Source organism: Cetorhinus maximus, chromosome 10 (assembly GCF_964194155.1).
Source record: "Cetorhinus maximus chromosome 10, sCetMax3.hap1.1, whole genome shotgun sequence".
Lineage (NCBI taxonomy): Eukaryota > Metazoa > Chordata > Chondrichthyes > Lamniformes > Cetorhinidae > Cetorhinus > Cetorhinus maximus.
Genome location: NC_135888.1, coordinates 1620014 through 1643801, shown reverse-complemented (window position 1 = coordinate 1643801; position 23788 = coordinate 1620014). Strand labels below are relative to the sequence as shown.

General features: G+C 42.0%; 1 protein-coding gene across 1 annotated transcript in view; it reads right to left on the bottom strand.

Annotated features, from left to right (window-relative positions):
* cdk5rap2 (CDK5 regulatory subunit associated protein 2) overlaps positions 1–22866 on the bottom strand; it is a 164741-nt gene extending 141875 nt beyond the window's left edge. Inside the window, exons 1-3 of the mRNA XM_078549804.1 lie at positions 22552–22866; positions 13824–13894; positions 12066–12133 (exon numbers count right to left, since the gene is read on the bottom strand). Coding sequence (XP_078405930.1) covers positions 12066–12133; positions 13824–13894; positions 22552–22604 — 192 coding nt within the window. The 5' untranslated portion in view covers positions 22605–22866. The remainder of the gene's footprint in view (positions 1–12065; positions 12134–13823; positions 13895–22551) is intronic.
* Positions 22867–23788: the final 922 nt, after the last annotated feature.

The following is a 23788-nucleotide window of genomic DNA, read 5'->3' as shown; positions in this document are numbered from 1 at the left end:
TCGCAGAATGTGGGCATCACTGGCAATGCCAGCATTTGTCGCCCATCCCTAATCGTTTATGACTTATGAGGCCATTTCAGAGGGCAGTTAATGTCTGGAGTCACATGTAGGTAAGACTGCCAGACCAGGTAAGAATGGCAGATTTCCTTCCCTAAAGGGGATTAGTGAACCTGATAGGTTTTTAATGACAATCGCTGATAGTTTCATGGTTACCAATACTGAAATTAGCTTTCGCTTCCAGATTTATTAACTGAATTCAAATTCCACCAGTTGTCATGGTGGGATTTGAATCCATGTCCCAGAGCATTAGCCTGGGCCTCTGGATTACTAGCTCAGCATCATTGCCACTAGCTCAGCATCATTGCCACTAGGCCGCCATCTCCCTTGGGGAGATGTGATTTGAAAAGAAATTTAAGGCGCCTATACACAGTGAATAAGAGGGAAAGTAAAGTTGTAAAGCTTTATTAAATACTTATAAGCTCAGTGATCAAGGCTTAACTGGGTTCTGAAGCAAACAGCTGTATCAAAAGGGGCAAAAATCAGCTGATGTTTGACATGCGTGGGTCATTCAGATTGATGAAGCAAAGATCAACATCAATTCCACTAAGCTACACATCTAATAGATTGAATCTTATGTTTAGCCCAATATCCATGGCATATACAGTAAACTGTTAAGCAATGTCTCAATTTTAATGCTCATAGCCTCAAGAATCACCGCCAATTACAAGTACCTGGGCCAAGTTCCATGGACAAAGGATAGTGTAAACGCTCCATTAAGAAACGTGTTAAAGTCAGATTGTTGCACAGGTTAGGAGAGTGGGTCGGTCACTCAACAACAGACTCCAGATCTGTTCAGATCTCAGAAGTTACTCTACACAGTGGGAGCACTAGGAAAAACTGAAAGGAAAAAAAATGCTGCAAGACAGACATGTGCTCTTTGTATCTTTGTGTAGGAGTAATATCTCAACATATTGACTCATTATATCTTTTATGTAGGTGTAACATTTTTATATGTTGGCTCCATATCTCCATTAATCAGAGTGGAGCTACACTAGATCTGCCAAATGGAAGGGGTGGGTGTTAGTCATATAAGGTGACGAGAAATAATAGCACATCTGTAAGAAAAGGGGAGTAGGGAGGGTAAACCAGTTAAAAGACACTGTGTAGGTGGAGAGTTAGAACTGTCAGATCTGGGATAGATGCCAAGCTAGAGGATGGCAGAAAGATAATGACTTGCAGCACAGGATTATTGGGGAGATAGTAAACTGCAAAAAGCGTCATCATCACTTTGATTCTGTGCTTGGAGAGAATCGGTCAGTGACAATGGAAACCCTTCCACAACATCAAAAGTGGTCCCAACAAACGAACAACCTTCTCTGAGACAGTGATGCTTTATCATTAACGTAAAATGTCCTAAGGCGTTTACAAAGCTTAAAACAAAATTTGATGCCGTGCCACATAAAGACATTAGGGCAGATGACCAAAAGCTTGGTCGAAAACATGTTTTAAAGAACCTCTTAAATGAGGAAAAATGAGGAGATTGGAAGAGGAAAATCCAGAGCTCAGGGCCCAGGCAGCATGAAGGCATGTCCAGCAATAATGAAATGAACAAAATCTGGAATGCTCGAGGCCAGAATTAGATGATGCAGAGATTCTAGGTGGGGAGGTTAGGTAATGTGGTGAGGGAAGACAGTAGGGTGGATCCTGGTGGAAATCAGAGACAGATAGGGGTGAGACCATGGAGGGATTTGAAGGCAAAAGGTGAGGATTTTAGAATTGAGGCATTATTTAACCTAGAGTCAATGTATGTCAGCGAGCACAAGGCAAATGGATGAACATTACTTAGCACACGGGCAGCAGCGTTTTGAATGACCTCAAGTTTGCAGAGGATAGAACTAGGGAGGGCAGCCAAGAGTGCGCAAGAATAGTCAAACCTGGGGGGGAGGGGGGGGTAACAAAGACATGGTTGAGGACTACAGCAGCAGAGGCAAGGCTGGGATTGGGTGACATTAGGCGGTTTTAGCAGATTTGTGGTAAGACACTTAACCCAAGGTCAAGCATAACATCAAGGTTGCAAACAGTCTGGTTCAGCCTCAGACAGTTGCCAAGGAGAGGGTGGAGTTGGTTGCTAGGGAACAGAGCTTGTGAAGGCATTGGTTTCTGTCTTCATTGTATGTAGCTGGAAGAAATTTCTGCTCACCCAGTACTAGATGTCAGAAAAACAACCTGACAGATTGCAGGTGAAGAGAGATGGAGGCAAGTTAGAGCTGTGCGTTGTCAGCATACACATGAATACTAATGTTGTGTTTTTGGATAATGTTGTCGAGGGGCAGCATGTAAATAAGAAATAGGAAGGGGCCAGAGAAAATCCTTGGGTGACAGACATAAATGTGTGGGAAGAGAAGCCATTGCAGATGATTCTTGCTACAATTAGATAGGTAAGAATGGAACCAGGTTGAGTACAGTCCCGCCCAGCTGGATAACTGCAGAGACATGCTGGGGCAGAATTTTGTGGCCAAATGTGACAAAGGCTACAGACAGGTCAAGAAGGATGAGGAAGAACAATTAACCTTTGTCACAATCATCTAGTTGTCATTTGGTAAGCGCCATTTCTGCTACTATGGAAACCTGATTGGAAGGATTCAAACATGAATTTCTAAAATGATGGCCACAAATCAGAGAGGCTCTGCAGTCTCGAACACAGTACCCACCTCTGATATCTCTTTCCACTATCCTGATTCATGGGATTACCTTCACTTGGTTCTACTCTCATCTCTCCAATCTTAGCCAGAGCACCCATGGCTTCTCTCCCCATTCTTAGTGTCTTCCCAAGGTAACCATTCTTGGTCTCATCTTGTAAGTGTTCCCCCTCAAGGAACAGTAACATGTCCGTATGCATGCTCACTTCACAACTATCAACCCTTTAGCTGACCCTCAAGACTGCAGATCTGATAAGCAATCTTGGAAGAGTCGTGACCTCCTCCAGCCAAACACTGAGACAACTAAAGCCTTCATCTTTGGTTGCTGCTACAAATCCCATACCCTCACCCCAGCCAATACCTCAGGTTGATTCATCTGTTTACAATCATGGCATCCTATATGATCCAGAGCAGAGCTTCTAATTCCATGCCCTCCATCACAAAAATACATATATCCAGCTCTAATCTTCTCACCTATGGCTCTTCTAGGTGCCCCTATGTAGCAGCAGCCATAATATGATTGAATTTTACATTCAGTTTGAGGGAGAGGAGTGGATCTAAGGCCATGTTTTAAAACTTAAATAATGGCAATTATGAGGGCATGAAAGCAGAGCAAAGCTGAAGTGAATTGGCAAATTATGTTAAGGGATAGATTGATAGATATGCAGTGGCAAATATTTAAGGGGATAGTTCAGAACACACAGAATAGATACATTCTGACGAGTAAGAAAAAGTCCAAGGGCCTAATACATCATCTGTGGTTAACTAGAAGGGTTAAAGGTAGTGTCAAACTTAAAAAAAAAATTATACACAGAGATAAAAACAAAAAGCTAAAAGCTACTGCGGATGCTGGAAATCCAAAACAAAACCAGTTCTGCCGAAGGGTCATGAAGACTCGAAACGTTAACTGATTTCTTCTCCACCGATGCTGCCAGACCTGCTGAGTTTTTCCAGGTAATTCTGTTTTTGTTGTGAAAAATTATACAATTGTGCAAAGACAGGTGGAAGGTCAGGAGATTGGACAGAATATAAGGAACAGCAAAGGATGACTAAAAGATTAATAAGGAGGGAAAAATTAGAGTACGAGAGGAAGCTAGCCAGAAATATAAAAGCAGATAGTAAGAGTTTCTATAAGTATTTTAAAAAGAAACAAGTTTACAAAATGAGCATTGGTCCTATAGAAAATGTGAGTCTGGAGAGCTGATAATGGAAAACAAGGAGATGGCAGATAAATTGAACAGGTATTTTGCATTAGTCTTCACCATAGAGGATATAAGTAACATCCCAGAAGCAGCTATAAATCAGGAAATGGAAGGAAGGGAGGAACTCAGGAAAATTACAATCACCAGAGAAATGGCACTGAGTAAATTGTTGGAGCTGCAGGCTGGCAAGTGCCCACATCTTAATGGGCTTCATCCTAGGGTCTTAAAAGAAGTAGCTAGAGCGATAGTTGATGCATTGGTTTCCCTAGGCCCGGGGAAGGTCCCATTAGATTGGAAGATAGCAAATGTAACTCCATTATTCAAAAAGGGTGGGAGACAGGAAGCAGGGAACTACAGGTCAGTTAAATATCTGTCATAGGGAAAACATTAGAAGCTAGTATTAAATAAGTTAAAGCAGGGCATTTGGACAAGTTCAAGGTAATCAGGCAGAGTCAACATGGTTTGGTGAAAGGGTAATCATGTTTGACCAACTTATTGGAGTTCTTCGAGGAAGTAACATGTGCTGTGGATAATGGGCGAACCAGTGGATGTACTGCACTTAGATTTCCAGAAGGCATTTGATAAAATGTCACATCAGAGGTTATTGTGTAAAATAAAAGCTCATGGTATGGGGGGTAACATATTGGCATGGATAGGACCATAAGATGTGGGAGCAAAAGTAGGCCATTTGGCCCATTGAGTCTGCTCCACCATTCAATGAGATCGTGGCTGATCTGATAATCCTCAGCTCCACTTTCCTGCCTTTTCCCCATAACCCTTGATTCCCTTACTGATTAAAAATCTGTCTTCCTCAGCCTTGAATATATGTAATGACCCAGCCTCTACAGGTCTCTGCGGTAAAGAATTCCACAGATACACTACCCTCTGAGAGAAGAAATTTCTCCTCATCTGTTTTAAATGGGCACCCCCGTAGTCTGAGATTATGCCCTCTGGCTTCAGACTCTCCCACAAGGGGAAACAACCTCTCAGCACTCACCCTGTCAAGCCCCTTAAGAATCTTATTTGTTTCAATAAGGTCGCCTCTCATTCTTCTAAACTCCAATGAGTACAGGCCCAACCTACTCAACCGCTCCTCATAAGAAAATCCCTCCATCCCTGGGATCAACCGAGTGAACCTTCTCTGGACTGCCTCCAATGCCTGTATATCCTTCCTTACATAAGGGGACCAAAACTGCTCACAGTATTCTAGGTGTGGTCTAACTAGTGCATTGTATAGTTTTAGCAAGACTTCCCTATTTTTATACTCCATTCCTTTGAAATAAAGGCCAACATTCCATTTGCCTTCCCTATTACCTGCTGAACTTGTGTGCTAGCTTTTTGTGATTCATGCACAAGGACCCCCAAATCCCTCTGTGCTGCAGTTTTCTTCAGTCTTTCCCCATTTAAGTAATATTCAGCTCCTCTATCTTTCCTGCCAAATGCATAGCTTTACATTTTCCCACATTATATTTCATCTGCCACGTTTTTGCCCCCTCACTTAACCTGTCTATATCACTCTGTAGACTCTTTGTGTCATCCTCACCACTTTCCTTCCCATCTAATTTTGTGTCATCCGCAAACTTGGCGATAGTAGATTCACTTCCCTCATCCAAGTCATTAAATAATTGTGGCCCCAGCACTGACCCCTGTGGCACTCCACAAGTTACATGTTGCCATCCTGAAAATGCTCCCCCATATCCCAACTCTCTGTCTTCTATTCGTTAGCCAGTCCTCTATCCATGCTAATATACTACCCCCAACACCAGGGGCTCTTATCTTATTAAGTAGCCTTATATGTGGTACCTTATCGAATGCCTTTTGGAAATCCAAATATATTACATCTACTGGTTCCCCTTTATTTATCCTGCTTGTTACCTCCTCAAAGAATTCTAATAAATTTGTCAGGCATGATTTCCCCTTCATGAAGCCATGTTGACTCTGCTTAATCATATTATGCATTTCTAAATGCTCTGCTATTACATCCTTTATAATAGACTCTAACATTTTCCCAATGACAGATGTTAAGCTAACTGGCCATAAGACCAACAGATGATGGGTTGGCTAACAGGAAGCAGGGAGAAGGCATAAATGGTCTTTTTCAGGTTGGCAAGATGTAACGAGTGGTGTGCCACAGGGATCAGTGCTGGGACCTGCGCTGATTACAATTTATATAAATGATTTGGATGATGGGATAGATGGGCTGGTTGCCAAATTTGCTGATAACACAAAGATAGGTAGGAAAGTAAGTTGTGAAGAGGACATAAGGAGGCTACAAAAAGATATAGATAGGTTAAGTGAGTGGGCAAAGATCTGGCAAATAGAGTATAATGTGGGAAAATGTGAAATTGTCCATTTTGGCAGGAAGATAAAAAGAGAAGCATATTATCTAAATGGTGAGAGACTGCAGAGCTCTGAGTTGCAGAGCGATCTGGGTGTCTTAGTGCATGAATCACAAAAGGCTAGTATGCAGGTACAGCAAGTAATTAAGAAAGCTAATTGAATGTTTTCACTTATTGCGAGGGGAATTGAATGCAAAAGTAGGAAGGTTATGCTTCAGTTATACAGAACACTAGTGAGACCACATCTGGAGTACTGTGTACAGTTTGGGTCACCTTATTTAAGGAAGGCTGTAAACGCATTGGAAGCAATTCAGAGAAGGTTTACCAGACTAATACCTGGAATGGGTGGGTTGTCTTACAAGGAAAGATTGGGACAGGCTAGGCTTGTATCCGTTGGAGTTTAGAAGAGTAAGAAGCGACTTGATTGAAGCATATAAGATCTTGCAGGGTCTTGACAGGGCGGACGTGGAGAGGATGTTTCCTCTTGTGGGAGGATCTAGAACTAGGGGTCACTGCTTAAAAATAGGGGGTCGCCCATTTAAAATGGGGATGCGGTGAAATTTTTTTCTCTCAGAGTTGTGAGACTTTGGAACTCTCTTCCTGAAAAGGCAGCGAAAAGGAAAAGGAGGAAGGGGCAGGAGGAGCTACTGTCTCAACCGTTCATAATGGATGTATTCATGCAAATCACTATATGCAATGGTCCATATAACTAACACATTCGCTCTCTCACACCTGGAGTCAGCATCTCAATTTAATCAGGAAATAAAATGCTTCTCTGAATCCTAATTCTCTGTCTTATTACTTTATCTACTCAATTAGGTTATACACAACAATTCTTGCTTTTTGTTCCCAGGTTGGGGAATGGTTGTAGAATAAACGCACCAGGAATCTGTAAACCAACGGAAGTATCTATTCAAGTTCTCACATTCTTACGTCCTGTTTTACATATTGTTGATCAATATTGAAGAACCCAAATAAGACTGCATGCAAAGCAACTACAGTAGCTTTATTCAAATACCTTATTTATCATTCTTCAGTGCACTCAAGCAAGAACAGAGGTGCAAACATAAATAAGCACAGCTCTTTCTGGACAAAATAAATGAAGCATTTAAGACATAACTTGGAAAGTGATGATAATAAAAATGGTTTTTGTTTCTTGGCTGCTTTAAAAAAGTGATTGCCTATTTTAAATAGGGACATTGAGTGCAGGGGGCCTCCTCCAAGTTTGAAATCTATTTTGAGAGCGTTTAAGATATGTGGATAGAATTTCCAGCTCACTATGTAGTTGAAAGGTAACAAGTAGTACATGGATATTGCATCATTTCCAATTTCATCCCTAAAATAAAAACAGTTGCATTTCAGAAGCTCCTTTGCTACAATGATCCATTCTGGCCAGTACCCTAATGAATACAGCTGGGATATTCAATTTATTCCACCCTCCCACCTAGCTATTTTATGATTCGATCGACCAGATTGAATTATGAGCCACTAAACTGAATTGATTTTTTTTTAAACTTCAAACAAAACAACAACTTTATTCCATTTCAGACAAGGATCATTTGAGATATGCATTTCTAAAAAAAAATCTCCTCTCATCTGTTCCCCAAAGGTTTCCAAATTCCCCTTCTTAAATATGCCACCCATAATTGAGACTCAAAAGGAACATACATCCAGGCATTTCATGTTACTTTTCAAAGTGCTTTGGGAGGCTTTCCCATTTTAAAAAGGGGTTATATAAACGTAAATAATAGCCTAGTTATAGTTCAACAACTTACATTTACATAGTACCTTTAAAGTTGAATAATGCCCCTTCAGGAGTGTAACCAAAAAAAATAATAATAAATGAACAGTAAGCAATGGAGGAGATAAGAGTGTTTTCAGACATAGGTTTTAAAGAGAGTCTTAAAAAGGAGACAGAGATAGAAAGCCAGGGAAAGTGTATAGGCCAGAGTCAGAGGAATATAGTTCATGGAGGTGGGGGGCTAAAAGTGGTTGGAAATAGCAAGGGGGAAGTCCATGATGGGACTTAAAAAAAAGGTGACAATTTTACATTTGATGCATTAGGGGCTGGGAGTCAATGTAGGTCAGCATGGACAGAGGCAGTGCATGGGCAGCACCTATGGGATATGGTATAGGACACAGGAGGGTGGAGGATAGGAGGTTGGACAGGGCAGCATCAGTCGACAATCTTTGTGATGGAGAGGACATGGTGCTGGAAGCTCAGCTCAGGTTTGAATAGGATGCCATCGTTGCAAATAGTCAAGTTTAACTGAAAATAATGATGGGGGCTGAAATCAGTGGCAAGAATATAGAGGTTGTAGTGGAGGTCAAAGACAATGGTTGTCCCATTGTTCAACTGGATAACAATTGCATCATATACAAGACTTGACATTGAACAAGCAGCCTGGCAACAGAGAAGCAGTCGAAAGGTGAAACAGCGCATCACCTGCGCATTATTTAATTCTGTATTTACATCATACTGTTCGTAACTACTTTGCTGTATCTGTTAATTTCAATAACCAAAAGATTTTACTTTGAGAAGCAAATTCATTTCTTCCTCTCCTAAACTGCAATTTTACATAACTTTATGCAGGTATAAGTCATAAAACCTCACTTTAAACACTGTCCCAAAATTCCTTGCACTGATTTTAATCAAGTACAAGCTGACAAATGTAAGCAAAAACAAAATCAGATACAATTACAATTAACCAGCATTCGAGATACAAAACATGAGACAGTACAGTATTGTACTCCATACCATCTGATCTCATCAGTTTGGTTATGTTTTCCAAGAGACAGTTGGCACTGCTGCAGCAACAAAGCAAGCCCTGAAATATATACTTAGCTGGGTAACTATGGTGAAAAACAGAGTCAAGTGTGAACCATAAGGCACAAGGAAAGTTTCTCCTTCTTGGTTATACATCCCTTACACCAGTGTTCTGATTGTCTGCATACGTAGAGCCAGAAGAACCTAGAGAATTGTACTGTGGAAGTAAGGGATTAAGGCCAGGCAACAAAGGAACTATTAAATGAAGAACTAGAAGCATCAATTTAATATTAATTAAATAAATTTAAAATGTACCAAAGCTTTGGACAATAAAACTCTTCTACAGAAGTGGAAGAAATTCTCAACGAAAACCTCACCAGAATTATTCCTTCTTGGATGACTAAAAGTTATAAAATGCCAACACTATTGAATTGTAGGGAAAATTGAATCATTATTTAATGCACAGGATGATACAGGACTATGGGAGAATAGAGAGTAGTGGGATTAGTATTGGCTTTTTCTTGCAAAAATCTAACAGGCATGATTGGCCGAATGGCTTGAGTGGTAAACATGTATGGGGTTCCAGTATCCGTGATGATCACAGAATCTAGATTTTCCCCATACATAATCATCAGTGGATAGCTTTTAGGAATCATAGGGCAGGCATTTCCCCCCTCATAGGGAGGGTTGTGTTGGGGTGGGCATGAACCCGATTGGGGCACCGCCATTTTACGTGGGCCAGCCAATTAAGGCCCACCCAGCATGATGTGCGCCCAGAAGTGCTGTGCGCTCTCTGTACAGGGTGGGGGGTGGAATTCCCTGAGTTGGGGCCTGCACTCTTCTGTGCATGCGTGCGAAAGAGCGCAGAAATCCCTGTGAGGCACAGAGGTGCCTCAGGGAGATTAGTTTAACGTTTAAAAGTTTAAATAAAGTAAAGAAAATATTTTAAGACATGTCCCTTCATGTGACAGTGTCACATGAGCTGGGACATGTCAAGGAACATTAATGAAAAAATGTATTTAATTTATAACCCCTTCGTGGAACCTCATCCCGCCCGTGGATGAGGTTCCATGAAAAATGTGAAGGCCGCCTGGGCTCTTCGCCTGCCCCCCAACCTTAAGGTTGGATGGGCAGCTCAGCTAATAACTTTAATTGATATTTAAATGTCCTTAATAGGCCTTTGACAGTTCAGCGGGCATGCAGCCGGCTCGGGTGCCTGCCCGCCGACCTGAAAGTCTGAATGACGCGCCATGACGTTGGGATGCACGCCCGCCATGACGTTGGGATGCACCGCATGTCTAGTTACATGTTGGCGAGGGGGCCCCACCCCTGCTCGCTGACTGGAAAATTCTTCCCATTAGCTTTTGATGTTATCTGCATCCATTAAGAAGTCATTTAGTAAGTTAAAAGCTATTTTTTTTAAAAATCAGAACAATTTTGATATCAATAAAGAATGACATCATGTTATCACCCTGTTTAGCAATGTGGCCTCATTGCTGATTAACACTAAATGAAGCTATTCTCCCAGTTCAGTGCTTTCTTTACCTTTAGCTACATGCCCCAAAGGCTTGACTATCAATGCTCCCAAGATGCTTTTTCTGGATTGAGCCAGGCAATTTCAACTATTCACTGCTGAGCGTTAAGGTACGTAGCTACTGAAAGGCACACACCTAGTACAGACTGACAAATATATATGTGAACCAGGAGAATCTTAAACTCAAAACATCTTTTTAAGATTAACTCAGTAATGGTTCAGTTGTTTCAGCAAAACACAAAAGAACCCTCCTTCATAAGCCAGCAAAGTGACCAGATGGAACTGCTCAGCTGTAATTAATTTCTTCCCTTTAAAAGAGCAGACATACAAGTCCCCATTCTAGTTAGCTTTTTGAAAATCCACCTCCTGAACAGTGTTTTCAGACCCAGTTATACTATAAATCGAGCCAGCTTGTAAACAACAAGCTTAATTAATCAGACCTTAAATTTAAGAGATTTCTGACTGGGATAATAAACTTTCTTCCCAGGAACTTCAACTGGACAATCAGACACTGAAGTTTCTTAAGTGTTTCATTTCTAAATAAATTAAAGATTTTTTTGAAAAATGTACAATTTGAGAAAGGAACATAAATTAGATTCTTCAAGTAGGGCTATATAATGCAGTTCTGAGCAGCTTACAATTGAGTGCTCTTCAACGAGCTGCATTTCTTTTTCATTTTCTGATAAGTTACAGAACGTTAAATGTCCAGACCCTCAATTGCCATTAATTCTCAACATTCTAAGAATTACTGTATTTGCTATGCAATAAGCAACCATAAAAAGACATCACAAATGCTTCATATACTCAATTTATTTGCAAGATTTCGAATAGTGCTACAACAGCATCATCAGGAGTTTTGCTTCTATTTTAAACTGATTTTACCCAAGAAAGGTTTTTTATTACCCATTTTACAGCACAGGGTGGCGCAGGGATTCATTCAACCCAATAAGTGTGAAGGAAAGTCCCTATGCTAGAGAATGAAGGGAAGTAGAGGAAAAAAAAGAGTGCAAATGTATTTTGAGACTCTTAATGGTAGAGCAGTACACTTTGACTACAATAACTCATAAGTCCATTGTGCAATTCAGATATTTTTCCTAGGATTTCTGGAAGATAGTAGATTTTGTTGGAGCAAAGAAGATGGGTGTCAAAGGTCAAAATTTTCCTTTTGGAAAAATAGTCCAAATTCATTTGAAAATGAACATAAGTGTGCACAAAGTTGGAGAATAATCGACAATATAAAGAAAAACATATCTGAAAAGTTATGATATGAAAATCTCATGAATCAAATATATCAGTTGAACTGCAATGGCATCTGTCCTTTACTTCATTCACATCAATAAATACTGATGATTTATAAGTATTAAAAGTAAGGAAGAAAAAAAAATCTTGGGGTTTTATTCAAGGAAGGAACACTTCTGGAATTGGTGCAGTTCTAACATAGTTTGAAGAGGATTACTGGTGATTAGAATTAATCTTTTCTGAGATGTTAAAGTAATATTTACATACAACTGGTTTCTAACCTACCGTTTCAAATTCTTTCATGGTACGAGCACGAACTGGAGACAATTTCCCACTAGTAATATTCGGTAGCACTGAAAATTAAGACAAAAAGATTAAGTGAAAATGTCTAAATAAGGTTGTCATAGTGAAGGATAAAACAAAGGATTGGAACTGTACCCAGAGACAACAGCCCTTCAGTACTGAAACTGAAACAAGACAAATATGATTGGTTACATCTTTCTACCGTGTGGGAGGAAAAATATGCAAACAGAGTGTAGCTGGTCCGCCTGTATTTTAGTTAAAGCTGGTGTCTAGACCAACTTTATGCAAATAGGTTTTCAAACAACATGGGGATCTACTGGTAAAAGAGTGATACAGCTGAATATTATTGCATCTCTATTTAAAGCACAAACCTATTAAAGAGCTGGAGAAAAATATATTTTTTTTAAAAAATGCAAATACATTTCAAGAATTACATGCAGAAGTTTATAAAAAGGTATCTATTCAACCTTTTAGTTGATAAATCTTCTTGCTACTCAGATAGGCTGCAGAGTATGTAGCACCATTAAATGATTTAATCCAATGTAGAATGCAAAACTACAACACAATTTTATTTTTGTTTGTGAAGTTACAGAAATACTGCTTGTTCCTATTAAAAGTTAAACAATGTCATTATAATTATTATTCAATATAATATATAAGTGCCTATAAAAAAGGTTAGAAATATTACACATAGGCCAGAATATTGCGCTCGTCGGGCGGGCACGCGCCTGATCAGAATGAGCGTAAAATGACGCACGATATTTCGGTCGGTGGACAAGTGCGGGAGTTGGAACCGTGCCTGCCATTAATTAATTGGCCTATTAAGGCCCTTAAGCACCCAAGTGACTTGAATTTTTTGCTGCCCATCCAACTGTTCAGTTGGCGGGTGTGCGAAAAGGCTAAGTGGCCTTTGCATTTTTGGCGAAACCTCACCCACGGGCAGGATGAGGTTTCGACCAGTGATTAAAAAGAAAATTTAAAACTTTTAACACTTATGTTTAACATGTCCCTGCTCATGTGATAACATGAGTGGACATATTTTCATTATTTTTAATGTTTGTTTTTATTGTTAAAAATCTTCAACTCCCTGAGGTAGCGCTGTGCAACTCAGAGTGCTGCAGTGTGCATTTCACGCTGGCTGGCCGTTAATTGGCCAGCCGCATGAAATCTATGTCGGGGCTCGAACAAGGGTGGCGGTCGGCTTCACGGCCACTCCCAGGCCCGTCCGACAAGGGCAAAATTCTGTCCATAGGTCCACAATAATCCACAGTCCTAAAGGGGTTTCCATCTCTCACACGGGTTCAGAATTTTAAAAAAAAAGTTTGGAGGGATGAAGCCATAAATTGTAACGAACTGAAGTTGAATAACTGCAATAACTGGATGGAGTACAAGTTGCAGACATCCCCATAGCCATCAGTAGGCAAATGCATCAGGGACTGCAGGCATTTTGTGGAGCTAGTGGACAGAAAAAAAATCTTGCTCTTCACTATAAACTAGGAAATATAAAGACAAGTCTACTGCATTGAAGTAGTTTACCAAATGATTATCATGGAAACATGGTGCCAGCCTGCTACAGCAGGCAGGGTACAGATTGAAAAGAGCAATTACTGATCCACGTTTGAACTTTGTGGACTACATTAAGAAACACTGAGGTAGGAGAGTTAATCGCCAGCAATGGCTAAGGATAGACTACAGGTAACCATCTATGAAGGTGAAATTAAATCAAAACAATGTACCTACCAAGGGAATTTTCTTTGACAGGACTGTTGGCTGCAGCAACTGTGATATCTGGCAGTTTGGAGACATTGGAGCTGGAATACATAAGCAAATTTTTCATTAAAAAAATTATAGCCAAGACAACTATAACAAGCAATACCAAAATGTAATTTAGTTTACCTGTGCAGACAAAAGACAGAAACAAAGCTGGGTCTATGTCACATATAGCATCTTGAAAGGTTGCAATCATTTTCCCTACACAAGAATTTCACAAACTATATAAAGACATTAGGTGACGTTTTCTAGTTGCGCGTATATTCCCAGTTGATTTAGTATATGGGAATTAATTCTACAGCAAAGTCTCTGGCTGTGTGCTTGCAGTACCATCATGAATGCATAAAAATACCTCTTCAGCTGTAGGAGGTGTGAATAACATAGTAAAGCACATTCAAAATTTCCACCTTTTGAATTACAAAGCTTAGGTTTCAAAATGCACATGGCAACAGCATAAAAAGACTAATTTCAGGTTTTATAAATAGAGGCATAAAGTAAAATGAATAAACTAGTAATGAAGTAATGATAATATTATACAAGGGAACATTCATAAAATGCTCTAAGTGTTCTGATGACAGATCATCAACCTGCTTTCCTCAGGTTATACATTATACAAAATACAGAGATTGTTGTACAGACTTGCTGTTGGTAAGAGCATTTATGACAATCCGGAACAACGACTTGTATTTCCACAGTGCCTTCAATGTAGAAAAAAATGTCCCGTAACAAAGCAAGCTTGTAGAGCTGGCAGTGGTCACAAACAAGGGCATAGCTTTAGCTACAGCTGTGCAAAATTTAAAGTGGATGGTATATGGGAAGAGTCAAAGGATGGAGGACAGGCAGGAGAGCATTGAAACAGCCAAGTCTGAAGATGAAAAGCATGAATGAGAGTTTCAGCAGCTTATCAGCTGAGATAAAGCTAAAGGTGGGCAACATTAGGGTTAGAAGTGAGCCGTCTTTGTGATGAGGAGGAAGTGGGGCTGGAAGCTCAACTCAGAGTCAAACAGGACACCTGTTTGTCTACTTCAGCCCAAATCAGGGAAAGAAGTCAAGGGTACAAAGCTCAAAAGTTGTCAGTCATTCCAATGTTTAGCTAAAGGAAATTGCGGTCCATCCAAGACAAGTATATTGTTCTCGATGCTAAATCAGATTGAACACAGTTAGAACATAAATTGATATGCAAAACCTGGATTAAGTGAGGTCATCTGTTCTTCAAAATTTACACAGGATTCATACTACTTAAATGTGATATTAAATTAGGAAATCTACAAAGGGCAGTTTTATCTAGATAAGAAAGGTGTTCCCAAATGGACATTAAACTGCTGTGAAGAATTATACCTTTATTGTGCCAAGGTACTTATGGTACTAGCATCTGGCTGTGTCCGAACTGCTTTCTCTAAAATTTTAGCCTGAACATAGACACAGTGTGGCATTTGCCACCTTTCCTAATAGGCAGGAGGATGTCATGGAAATCCCATGTGATCTCTTTTAGATTAAACCTTAGGTAAAATGCCAGCTTTGGCTCGGTGGTAGCACACTTATCTGAGTCAGGTGGTGATGGGTTCAAGCCCCACGCCAAACACAAAGGAACATAATCTAGGCTGATGTTTCAGTGCAGTCAGGGGAGATGGTGGTGTAATGGTAATGTCACTGGACAAGTAACCTAGAGACCCAGGCTAACGCTCTAAGGATAAGGGTTCAAATTGCACCACGGCAGCTGGTGGAATTTAAATTCAACTAAATAAGCTGGAATTGAAAGCTAGTTTCAGCAATGGTGACAGCAATGTGGTGTGGCTCTTAACTGCCCTCTGAAATGGTCTAGCAAGCCAATCAATTCAAGGGCAATTAGGTATGGACAACAGGCGCTGGCCTTGCCAGCGATGCGCACATCCCGTAAAAGAATAAAAAAGGTTAAAAAAAATGGTTGATTGAGATGTTATACTGAGGCCAGGTCTATCTTTTTCAGATGGATGTGAACGATCCCATGGCACTATTTAAAGAACAGAAGAAGTGGATCCTGGCCAATAATTATAACCTATGTAATTAAAACTGGTCATTTATTTCATTTTTGTGGTGCATTGCTCTGCACAAATTGGATGCTGTGTTTCTTTCACAACAACGGTAAATGTCAAAACTCGACATTGAGGTCGCAAAGTGCATTATATAAAATGCAAGCTTTTAGATTTTAAAAGCAACGATTTGTAGTCCCATTACTGCACTCACATCATGCATACAGGCATAGGTTTTGATTTCTTTCTGTCTGCTTATAGAATTTGCTTTATCATTGTGAATGTCAGCCAAACTTTGTGGGCGAAAGTCTGATGATGACATGCATAAGTATAGCAGCTTAGTGTAGCAAGCCAAAGTATCCCAAATTCCACGCTTGAGCAACAAAATAAATCCTGCACTGCTAGTGTCACTTATCTCTCAGGAACAAATAAAAACTGCCACAGGCAAAAGCTTCACATGATTCCCAACATCTAAAGCAATCTAGCAAATGCAAATTATTTGAATTTTTTTATTCTTCCTTGAGATGCGAGCACCACCAACATGGCCAGTATTTATTGTCCATCCTGAAATGTTCATGAAGGTGATGAGCCATCTTCTTGAACCGTTGCAATCCATGTAGTGTAGGTACACCTACACTGCTGTTAGGAAGAGGGTTCCAGGATTTTGATCTAGCAGTGAAGGAACAATGTTATTGTTTCAAGTTAGGATGGTGTGGAGCTTGGTGGGAAGTGTTCCCATGCATCTATTGCCTTTGTCCTTCTAGGTTGTTGAGGTTAAAGGTGTGTAATATGTTGTCGAAGGAGCCTTGGCAAGTTGCCGCAGTGCACCTTGTAAATGGTACACCCTGCTGCCACTATGCAACTGCGGTGAAGGTAGTGAGTGAAAGAATGAAGGGTGCTGTGCCAATCAAATCAGCTGCTTTGTCTTGGATGATGTCAAGCTTCTGGAGTGTTGTTGGAGCTGCACTCATCCAGGCAAGTGGAGAGTATTCCATCATACTCCTGACTTGTGCCTTGTGGGTGGCGGCCAAGCTTTGGGGAGTCAGGAGATGAATTACTTGATGTACAAGTCCCAGCCTCTAAATGTTTCCTTGTAGCCACTATATTTATATGGCAGGTGCAGTTAAGTTACTAGTCAATGACAAGCCCCATGACATTGATGGTAGGGGATTCGGCAATGGAAATACCATTGAATGAAAAAGGGGTGATATTTAGATTCTCTTTTGTTGGAGAGCCTGGCACTTGCGTCGTGTGAATATTATTTGCCACTTTTCAGCCCAAACCTGAATGTTGTCCAGGTCTTGCTGCATATGGACACAGACTGCTTCAGTATCTGAGGAGTCACAAATGGTGCTGAATAAAGCAAATATCCCCATTTCTGACCTTTTGATGAAGAAGGGGAGGTCATTGATGAAGCAGCTGAAAATGGATTGGGCCTAGGACACTGCTCTGAGGAACTCTTGCACCGATGACCTGGAGCTAAGGTAATTGGCCTCCAACAATCACCATCATCTTCCTTTGCGCTTGGTGCTCTCCAATTAGTGGAGTTTTCCCCTGATTTCAAATGACTTCAATTTTACTAGGGCTCCTTAATGCCTTGATGTCAGTGGCAGTTACTCATCTCATCTCTGGAATTCAGTTCTTTTGTTTATGTTTGGGTCAAGGTTGCAATGAGCTCTGGAGCTGGCGGAACTCAAAATGAGCAGTGAGAAGGTTGTTGTGGAGTAAGTGCCACTTGTTAGCATTGTTGGCAACAGTTTGAATTACAGAATGGTTACAGAAGGAGGCTATTTGGTCTGTCATGCCTGCGCTGGATCTCTGAGGGAACAATTTACCTGGTGCCACTCCCCAGCCTTCTCCATGTAGCCCTGAACATTCTTCCTTTTTAGATAATAATCCAATTCCCCTTCGAATGCTTCAATTGAACCTGCTTCCACCACACGCTCAGGCAGCGCATTCCAGAACTCAACTGCTCACTGCATGAAAATGTTTTTCCTCATGTCTCCATTGTTCCTTTTTTCAATCACCTTAAACTTGTGCCCTCTTGTTCTCAATTCTTACTATTTTTACTTTCTATCACTTTGCTAACTGAGAGTAGACAGATGGATACCTGGCTAGATTGGATTTGTCCTGCTTTTTGCGGACACAACATACCATGGCAATTTTCCACATTATCAGATAAATGTCAATGTTATGCCTGCCAATGTTATAGCCAAGTTGTTCCAATACAGCTAAGGGCGCTGCTAGTTCTAAACACAAGTTTTCAGTACTATAGCCAGGATGTTGTCAGGGCCCATAGCTTTTGCTGTATCCAGTGTTTTCAACGGTTTCTTGATATCACATGGAGCGAATCAAATCAATTGAAGACTGGTGACCTCAGGAGATGGACCATCCATGCTATAGTCCTGGCTGAAGATGGTTTCAACTGCTTCTGCCTTGTCTTTTGTGTTAATGTGCTGGATCGCACCATCACTGAGGATGGAGATATTTGTGGAGCCTCCTCCTCAGGTTAGTTGTTTAATTGTCCACCACTATTTATGACTGATGTGGCAGCACTGCAGAGCTTTAATCTGATACATTGGTTATCGGATTGCTTAGTCTATAGCGTGTTGCTTCTGCTGTTGTGCATGTAGTCCTGTGTTGTAGCTTCACCAGGTTGGTACCTCATTTTTAGATTTGCCTGCTGCTGCTCCTAGCATGGTCTCCTACACTCTTCACTGAACCAGGGTTGGCCTTCTGACTTGATGATAATTGTCGTAAGGGATATGCCAGGCCATGATATTATACATTGTGGTTGGATATAATTTTGCTGCTGCTGATGGCCCACAGTGCCTCATGGCTGCCCAGTTTTGAACTGTCAGGGCTGTTCTGAATTTATCCCATATAGCCCAGTGGTGCTGTCACACATGATGGAGGGTGTTCCCAGTGCAAAGGACTTCATAGCCACAACGATTGTGCAGTGGTCACTCCCACTAATACTGTCATGGTCACATACATCTGCAACAAGTAGATTGGTGAGGTTTTTACCTCTTGTTGGTTCTCTCATCACCTGCTGCAGGTCCAGCCTGGCAGATAGGTCCTTCAGGACTCAAACCAGCACAGTCAGTTGTGATGCTACCAAACTGCTCTTGATGACAGAGATTGAAGTCCCTCACCTAGAGTTCTTCCTGTGCACTTGCTATGCTAGTTGCTTTTTCCAAATGTGTTCCACATGGAGGAATACTGATTAATCAGCTGAGGGAGGGTAGTAGGTGGTAATCAGCAGGAGGTTTCCTTGCCCAGGTTTGACCTGATGCCATGAGACTTCATGGGATCCAGAGGCAATTTTCAGGATTCCCAGGGCCACTCCATCCCAACTGTATACCATATCACCTCTGGTGGATCTGCCTACCAGAAGGACAAGACATAGACAGGGAAGATGATGTATGGATCTTAGACATTGGATTCGATTAGTGTGGCTGCATGAAGCTATTACAGCTCCTCACACCCCGCTTCCTGTAAGGACTCCATCCCATTCTCTCAGTTCCTTCGCCTCCGTCGCATCTGTTCTGATGATGCCACTTTCAAAAACAGTTCCTCTGACATGTCTTCCTTCTTCCTTAACCAAGGTTTTCCACCCACGGTGGTTGACAGGGCCCTCAACCATGTCCGGCCCATCTCCCACGCGTCCGCCCTCACACCTTCCTCTCCCTCCCAGAAACATGATAGGGTCCCCCTTGTCCTCACTTATCACCCCACCAGCCTCCGCATTCAAAGGATCATCCTCCGCCATTTCCGCCAACTTCAGCATGATGCCACCACCAAACACATCTTCCCTCCACCCCCGCCCGGCGGCATTCCGCAGGGATCATTCCCTCCGGGACACCCTGGTCCACTCCTCCATCACCCCCTACACCTCAACCCCCTCCCACAGCACCTTCCCATGCAACCGCAGAAGGTGCAACACCTGCCTCTTTACTTCCCCTCTCCTCACCGTCCAAGGGCCCAAACACTTCTTTCAAGTGAAGCAGCATTTCACTTGCACTTCCCTCAATTTAGTCTACTGCATTCGTTGCTCCCAATGCGGTTTCCTCTACATTGGAGAGACCAAACGCAGACTTGGTGACCGCTTTGCAGAACACCTTCGGTCTGTCCGCAAGCATTACCCAGACCTCCCTGTCGCTTGCCATTTCAACACTCCACCCTGCTCTCATGCCCACATGTCCATCCTTGGCCTGCTGCATTGTTCCAGTGAAGCTCAACGCAAACTGGAGGAACAGCACCTCATCTTCCAACTAGGCACTTTACAGCCTTCCGGACTGAATATTGAGTTCAACAATTTTAGATCATGAACTCTCTCCTCCATCCCCACCCCCTTTCCGATCCCCTCCCCTTTTTTTCCCAGTAATTTATATAGATTTTTCTTTTCCTATCTATTTCCATTATTTTTAAATGTATTTCCATCCATTGTTTTATCTCTACCTTTTAGCCTTTTTTGATTCCTTCACCCTACCCCACCCCCACTAGGGCTATCTGTACCTTGCTTGTCCTGCTTTCTACCCTTAATTAACACATTCCTTAAATAATATCACCATCTTTGTCCTTTTATCTATGACATCTTTTGGCTATCTCCACCTATCACTGGCCCTCTATCCAGCTCTACTTGTCCCAACCCCCTTAAATCAGCTGATATTTCACCTCTCTTCTATTTTTACTTAGTTCTGTCGAAGAGTCATATGGACTCAAAATGTGAACTGTGTTCCTCTCTGCAGATGCTGCCAGACCTGCTGAGTTTTTTCAGGTATTTTTATTTTTGTTTTGAAGCTATTGCTTGACTTGTCTGTGGGACAGCTCTCCAAATTATGGCACAAGTTCCCAGATGTTAGTGAGAAAGACTTTGCAAAGTCTGCCTTCGTTGTTTCTGGTATCTAGGTCAATGCCAGATTATCCTCCCAGTTTTATTCTTATTCAACATTTCTGCAGTAGTTTGATGAAACTGAGTGGCTTGCTAGGCCATTTAGAGGGTAATGAAGAGCTACATTGCTGTAGATCTGAAGTCACATGTAGGTCAGACCAGGTAAGGCCAGCAGATTTCCTTCCCTAAAAGGACATTTGTAAATCAGATGGGTACAACAATCCAGTCATTTCATGATTATTATTACTGTGATTAGCTTTTTATTCCAGATTTATTAATTAATTGAAGTTAATTTCCCCCAGCTCATGTCACCACAGCATCAGGCCAGACCTCTGGTTTGGTAACCCAATAATGTTAATAACGTTACCATTCCTCAATAACAATATTGACTACATATACAACAACATTTTTCTGCTTCCACCATCCCAGCTGCTGAGAAGAAAAAGAACAGCAATATCATGTAAACAGCAGAAGCTCCAAGTTCTCCTTTAAGTGACATTACCCTGACTTGGGCATACACCAACCTTCTTTCATCATTGCTGGGTCAACATCCTGAAATTCCCTAACATTACTGTTGAAGCACCTTCGCCACAAGTTCTACAGAGGTTCATAAAGCCGACTGACCACAATTTCAGGGCAACTGGGGACGGTAAATAAATGTGACCTTGCCAACATCACCCGCATCTCACGAACACATTACTGTCTATGTACAAGTTAAAAGTACACCATGTGATGTTATAAGTCACACTAAATTAAAACCCTGCTCCAACCCAACAAAAAGTTCAAGATTTAATAAATGGTTTTTCTAAAGCAACTTGTGAAATTGGTTCTTTGAAAATATCTCTACAATTTCTGAGGACTGGTTCACTAATTAGCATAGTGCATTGTCAGGGCGACCAAGTATTATCTTCCACCACAAAAGGCAGGTAACATATACCTTTAACTACTATCAGTTACACTAGCGTCTTCCCTCCTGTTACGTTGTACATTTTGCTGCAAGAGCAATCTACTTTAACTTTCCTCAAAGGTTATCAAGCTACAAGCACTGTTTGATGCTCAATAACAATGAAGGGTAAGATTTAATATAAATTAATATATATCAGAGTAGACAATTTGTTGCAAGAAAACGTATCAATTTTTCCGTGAAATAAAACTTTGTTTTCGATCACAGAGCACAACAGACTTGCTTAAGATACACTCATGTCTCTCTCATGATTGAAAATACGGTGGTATTATTAAAATGCATGTGAATTAGACGGTACCGTTTGCATTTTCCTTAAGGGCCAACAGAGGGATGCGGTTAACAAAGAGCGGGAATACAATCTGAAGATCAGTTCCCCAGATTACAAACAAACAAACAATCGGATGTCAATTTAATCGATTTGACACCAGGAATACAATAGGAGCGATTGCGCGTTGCCCAGTCCCAGTCCCAGTGCCCAGTCCGGGTGCAGCTTTGTCGCTCGATGCTCCGCCTGCCTGGGGGTAAAATATGAAATCTGTCCAGTCAGGACCCGCCTGAGAGATTTTCCGTTAACAGGGGCGGGCTGAACAGGCATTGTTGCCAAAGGCCAGCTCCATCGGGCAAATACAGGGTCGGTGTTAACCCGACAACAGGGTTAAATCAGGAAAATCCCCAACACAGTGACTGACAGCCGAGATATTCCAGGGTAAAAATAATCGTCCCAATATTCAAACAGGGAGAGCAGCCAACTCGAGCCCCATCGCGCCGCATCCCCAACACTGAATGATCACACACACACATCAATATAATCCACTGAACTCTCCGCCTCACCTGCCGTTAAAATCTAACGGTAAAGTCGGGTCTTCCCCAATAACCGAGTCCATTGCTGGAGCTGGAGCTGATTCTATTTCTCTCCCTGTCAGATCCCGGCCAGGGGGATGGTCTGGATCGCGGAGCCGCTGACCAGCCCTCTCCCCTCCCTCACTCCGCTCCGCTCCCTCACTCCGGATCGAGCCACAGCCGCTCTCTCTCTCCCCCCTCTCCCCGCGCCCCCCCTCCAGACACCGGAGTCAATGCGGATCAGAACAATCCAGCTCCGATCCCCGTTTCAGCGCAGCCATTTTAACCATCGCGCGGCATCATGGGAACGGGCCAACCGCCATCGGGGCCGCGCATGCGCGGGGACCAACTGTCAACTAGAGGATGAGGCAGAGTGTGAGAGTGTGTGTGAGAGAGAGTGTGAGAAAGAGAGAGAGTGTGAGAGAGAGAGTGAGAGAGAGTGTGAGAGAGAGTGTGAGAAAGAGAGAGAGTGTGAGAGAGAGAGTGAGAGAGAGTGTGAGAAAGAGAGTGTGAGAGAGAGTGAGTGTGAGAAAGAGAGTGTGAGAGAGAGAGTGTGAGAGAGAGTGAGAGAGAGAGAGTGTGAGAGAGAGAGTGTGAGAGAGAGAGAGAGAGTGTGAGAGAGAGTGTGAGAGAGAGTGTGAGAGAGAGTGAGTGAGAGAGAGAGAGTGTGTGAGAGAGAGTGTGAGAGAGAGTGAGAGAGAGAGAGTGTGAGAGAGAGTGTGAGAGAGAGTGTGAGTGTGAGAGAGAGTGTGAGAGAGAGAGAGAGTGTGAGAGAGAGAGAGAGTGTGAGAGAGAGTGTGAGTGAGAGAGAGTGTGAGAGAGTGTGAGAAAGAGAGTGTGAGAGAGAGTGAGTGAGAGAGAGAGAGTGTGAGAGAGAGTGTGGAGAGAGAGTGAGAGAGAGAGAGTGTGAGAGAGAGAGAGTGTGAGAGAGAGAGAGAGAGTGTGAGAGAGAGTGTGAGTGAGAGAGAGTGTGAGAGAGAGAGAGAGTGTGAGAGAGAGAGTGTGGAGAGAGAGAGTGTGAGAAAGAGAGAGAGTGTCAGAGAGAGAGAGAGTGTGAGAGAGAGAGAGAGTGTGAGAGAGAGAGTGAGAGAGTGTGAGAGAGAGAGAGTGTGAGAGAGAGAGTGAGTGAGAGAGAGAGAGTGTGAGAGAGAGGTGTGTGTGAGAGAGAGTGAGAGAGTGGTGAGAGAGAGAGTGAGAGAGTGTGAGAGAGAGAGTGTGAGAGAGAGAG